Genomic DNA, 5066 nt, shown 5'->3' with positions numbered 1-5066 from the left:
ATAAAACACGAGTTGTTTCTCGCATCACCTCTTCTCCCTACTCTCCTCTCATCTAATAAAAACCTCTAAAATTCAAATAATTTAGCCACTTTTATCATTCACCCTCATCCTCCAGTCTCCCCACCTTGTTACTCGGTACGAATATGTGACTTATTTTACTAATAAAAATAAATGAAGAAATTAGGAGAGAAATTAGCTGATAATCTTTTTCTCATTTTTCAGATCCATCTGAAATAAAACTATGACATCACTCCTAACGTATTTGTTCAGTAATACTCTAATAACACATCCATATTTATATACTTAAATTTATACTTAATATTACCGTATCTAATATTTGTGTTTTGTTACACGGATACTTAGCCTGTCAATGCTAAAAGGCCTCTTGTCTAGAGGACGGCCTTCCCAACTCATAAAGCCCATTATTCCCTAATTTTCAAAATTAGGCCCATCGAGATAAATGATCCTAAGTAAGCCCATTGAGAATTATTGACACGAATCAGAAAAACGAAACCCCATTTTGGATCTGCTCGTGCCCCCGAGTCGCAACTCCGCCCAACGCCGTTCCTCCCCTCTTCCGCCGCCGGAGACATGTCGAGACTGGGGGCCGCCGCCCTCCGCCGCGGCGTCGCTGCGTATACGGTTCCTTCCGCGTCACGCTTGGCGGCGTTCGTGCTGGCGTCCCCTCGCCTCTTCTCCGCGGATGCATCCGGCGAGGCCGCCGCCGCCGCCGCCGCAGACTCGCAGGACGACTCTTTCCTCAAGGCATCCCGCGAAGGTAGCTCCGGCGTACTCGTGGTGTTACTTCTCTTTTACCTATTGGTGTTTCTGCTCTGCGCTGTCAGTTTGTTTATTTGTTCGCGGGTTTAGGGTTTAATGTTCTGGTGCTACGTTAGAAGTGTAGGGTGATGGATTGGGCGGCGATAATCTCGGGGAGATTTTCTTTTGAGGTGTTTGTGAACTGGTGATGAAAGACTTCGATCTTTCAAGGCCGTGATATTACGACTATCGGCCTATCAAACGTTTGGTAATGCAAATCACGGTTTCGAAAACATGAGATATTGCTGTGATATTGTTGTAGAACCATTAAGCAACATTGCAACCAGTATAAAGTCACTCATTGTTACTGCAAGTCCTGTGACGTGTAAGCCTGAAAAGAAAATTAATTCAGTGTTAGGAGACGTTGTTTGATATGTGAGTGTAAAGGGAATTAAAAAAAGGTTCTTATGTGTTTCTGCTGATTTCATATCATTGGAGTATTGGCATGCTTAAAATTGTACGAGTATCATGGGAATGTCACGTGGCTCCTGACATGTTGCAATATTCAAACTATGTCTTCTTTCTCTTGTGTTCTTTCATCTTGATTTCTGATATCTGGAGGATTTTTGTTCTCTTGGCCTTCTTGTTTCCTTGCTACTCTTTATTTGTCATAATTGTTTTGGCTGCAAAGATACTTGATCACGATGTAATATTGTTGCATTACGCAGGTAACTTCACGTGGCATCGTGCTCTAATTTCGGAAAACGTCAAGATGTGCTTGTAGTTCAACCCTTTCATGTTGTACATGAGTAATTCTTATCTGCTGCAACAGGCTTGGCCTATGGGAGGTTCTACAGTGTCATTGCTGGGGGCAACCGTCTCGGCAAGGACATGTTGAAAACGGACATTATCCATTACCTTGACAGATGTGAACTGTCATTGGATGATGTGAAAGTTGATTACAACAGGGGATATTACCCAGTGGGCGCGTATGATTTCTTCTTCTGTTCACCATCTTTCTGTTCCTCAGTGTGCAACAGTATACATGATCTATTTTTGTACATTGTTTCACTTGAATTTGGGCTCCATGCACAATTGCACGGGCAGTTAATTCTGATGTCTAGTATTTTTTTAATACTTTAGAGGTTCCATCTAGCTATATCATGTTATTCTTTGTGTTACCTCTTAGAACTGTATCTGAAATGTGAACCTTGTTTCTAGCTGATGCATGAATACTTTCATAGAGTGCACATGATGCATTGTCTATACTCTGTACTTAGTAGGCCAATTTGTCCCTGACTAGCCTTTTGTTGTTCGGTCAGTATGGTGTAAAATGATGATCCGTTTGGTTAGCATGTGTGCCTGTGCAAGTCACTTTTCCTTGAGTGCTTGTTATGCAGGGACAATAGTTCTTCTTCGTTGATATTAATTTTCTACATGATGCTAATAAAGCTTATTTAAACACAAGTGCTTGGTTTCCTACCGTCAAGCATTACGCCTTATGTTAAATATATTACATGCCTTCATTACATTTTTCTACATGTTGTCATGATATTGGTATAGATTCACAATCGAATATCTGTACCATTAATATCCGCTGCCTACTTCTGGATGTGATTCTCCACCTGAAAATTGTTTTTTTTATTTGACTAGTTTGTTGAGGTTTCCTTCAAAGGCATCATTTACCACTGCAATCAGGCAAACAAATCAGGGTCGCCTGTACAGGCTTGAGGAGGTAAGGCGACCATTGTTCTTTTATCTGTTTCTCATTTTGTTCAGTAAATGGTAGAACAATGATATATTGCCTACTCTAATACAACAGATAAGTCGTGACCAGTGGGATCTCAATCAGTCCTTTGATGGAAAAGCTGTAAGTAATAGTTTTGCATTAAAGTAGATGTATGTAATCAATTTCTGATTATGCTATGCAAGGAGGTTTATCTCTCTTCTTCTCAGTGCTATGGACTGTGCATATATCAAGAAGTACAATACTCTACATGCTCTTATTCTTGCTAATCGTATGCATTCCATATCATCTGATTGATTTGCCTGGAAACAAACATAAGTGTTTTACTTATTCTTTTGTTGTATGGGTCTTTCCAGTTACTGCTACAAGGAGTCCCGCGAAATGCCCTCCCAGAGGACATAGAGCGATTTTTGTGTGGCACTAACTTTGAACCTCCGCCATTTGAAAGCTTTCTCAGGTAAGGATTTGGAAAAACCCTCTTTGCCACTATTCGATTTGTTCAGTTCAGCCTTGTCTAATTCCATACATGACTGCTGCACAGGCCTGGTGTCCCAGAGCCCATAAGAATGGTGCTGGTTAAATTCGGGACAAAGACCGATGCAATGAATGCCTTCATTACCAAAAACAGGGGTTTCTGTCTGAACAATCCAGTTAGCGTGCGTGTTCTTCAGTAACTGAGTAACCAATCAAATCGTGTTATATTTGGGTCAACTGTTTAAAACGAACCATCCGGGCCTTTGATCTGCGGTCTATCCACACATGTTGCCGCAATGTATTAGGTTCCATGCAACTGGCAGGCTGCTTTACTAGTATGTTTTTTTCCTTCCTATTGACGCATGGGTCTAACTGTACTGTTTCGCATTTTTCATATGTACCCTGGAGATTATTTCACTATTCCCTTTTGCAGTAAAATAAATTAAAAGTACGCCTACTCAATTTCAAATCTATCTTATTTGATCTCCACTGGAATACAGAATAGCAGCGATGTTCGTTTCACAGTGAAGTAATGAAGTTTATAGTGCTGTAGCCAAGAGATTCGATTTTCAAAAGGGGAGTAATAATTAAAGAAAGGACCCGACTACAAGTCCGTGCAGGCGTTAGCCAAGAGATTAGTCTGTTGTCCTGCACACCTAGTCATCTGGACTAGGAAAGCCTAAAAAAGCATATTCTCCTTTTTTTAATCACCACTTGCTCCACCCACATGCCCGCCTGCATCCCACTCACGCCATTGCCATTGCTATTGCTCCAATCCCTTTATTATCAGCAAATTTTACCATTCCGGAGAAAATCAGGTATGCAGCATAGAAAACTATATAAAACTGTTGAGAATAAATATCATATGATTAATTAGGTGTCAACTATAAGAGTTATATCTATTAAGAATAGATGTCTCCTCAATAAATATATCCTCCCATTCTATCTATTCAACATGTATAAATATATAAACATTTTTACTAATGAATACAAGATTTCTACTCTCTATTTTCTACTTTTTGTTTCCTATCGATTTTCTACTACAATACGTTATTAGGCACTTTGCTCTACTCCGCTAATTAGTCGGACTCGCACACAGAAGAACAAAGGAGAACATCGCAGGAACAAGAATCGATGACTTCAAAACTGAAGAATAGTGGCATGATGTTAAGCAAAAGCATGAATCTACAATTGCTATTCAGATTGACCTTCCACGGACTGACGAACACCATATGGTAAGCATAATCATAGAGTCCTTCAATTTGGCACACAACCATCATGCATTTGAGGAAGTTATTACCACGACGATGGCTCTAGTAACTTCCCTCCTCCATCTCCTTCCTCAATGACCTTCAAACAGACGGTTGCCTCCTTCATCGCCATTCAACACATGCCCCTCATTGGATATTGATGACAACGAATTCATCAAATCCGAGGAGGCAGAGGCCCGTCGCGCTTGGGCAGAAGGGTGGCAGCACTTGGTGATCTGTCGCACGACATGGATCCGACAGTCCTCACGAACGGCGGCGGCTGTGCCATCTTCTTCGGAGGCGATCATCCATGGCGGCGCATGACCGGTGGTCACTGGCCCTCTGGAGGCGCCCAGATGGCGATGCAGAACCAGCAACAACCCTCTGGTCGTGCCCACATAGTGGATCATCACCTCGGCAGCCACCAAGTCATCACATCGCATCCACCCTCTAGCGCCGTGCTCCCTCATGTGGCCTCCCTACACCCACCTGGTGTCCGCCCATTCGATGGCGTATCTCCTCTGTTAGCGCTCGCCCTTTGCTCACCGAATGACGCCACAAGGCTGGAGGACTCCTCGCCACTCCCCTCCATACCGGTTGTGGTAGACCCGTCGGTAACGAACAGTACAATCGCCCAAACGGCGGCAGCCTCAGCTTGCCCACCGGTGGTTGCACCTCGGCCTGCCCGACATGGTGGCGCACGACCCGACCACTGATTGTCTAATGATAGCCTGCTACGGTGAAGGGATCGGTAACGTCTTAAGAGGGGGTGATGAATTAGGACACTTAGAACTATTTCGGCCAAAAAAAACCACAATATAAACATATATCAACTT

At 42.7% G+C, this 5066-nt stretch overlaps 1 protein-coding gene across 1 annotated transcript; it reads left to right on the top strand.

The window, feature by feature from the left end:
* The first annotated feature begins 489 nt into the window (after positions 1-489).
* Positions 490-3442, top strand: LOC133916367 (uncharacterized). The gene is made up of 6 exons (XM_062360008.1): positions 490-778; positions 1592-1748; positions 2413-2494; positions 2582-2629; positions 2863-2963; positions 3048-3442. The coding sequence occupies exons 1-6, from the start codon at positions 592-594 to the stop codon at positions 3178-3180; spliced, it is 708 nt and encodes a 235-aa protein (XP_062215992.1). The 5' UTR covers positions 490-591; the 3' UTR covers positions 3181-3442.
* The last annotated feature ends 1624 nt before the right edge of the window (positions 3443-5066 follow it).

This window comes from Phragmites australis, chromosome 4, assembly GCF_958298935.1.
Source record: "Phragmites australis chromosome 4, lpPhrAust1.1, whole genome shotgun sequence".
Lineage (NCBI taxonomy): Eukaryota > Viridiplantae > Streptophyta > Magnoliopsida > Poales > Poaceae > Phragmites > Phragmites australis.
The sequence above is the reverse complement of the archived record's forward strand: the minus strand, read 5'-3'. Positions and strand labels throughout refer to the sequence as shown.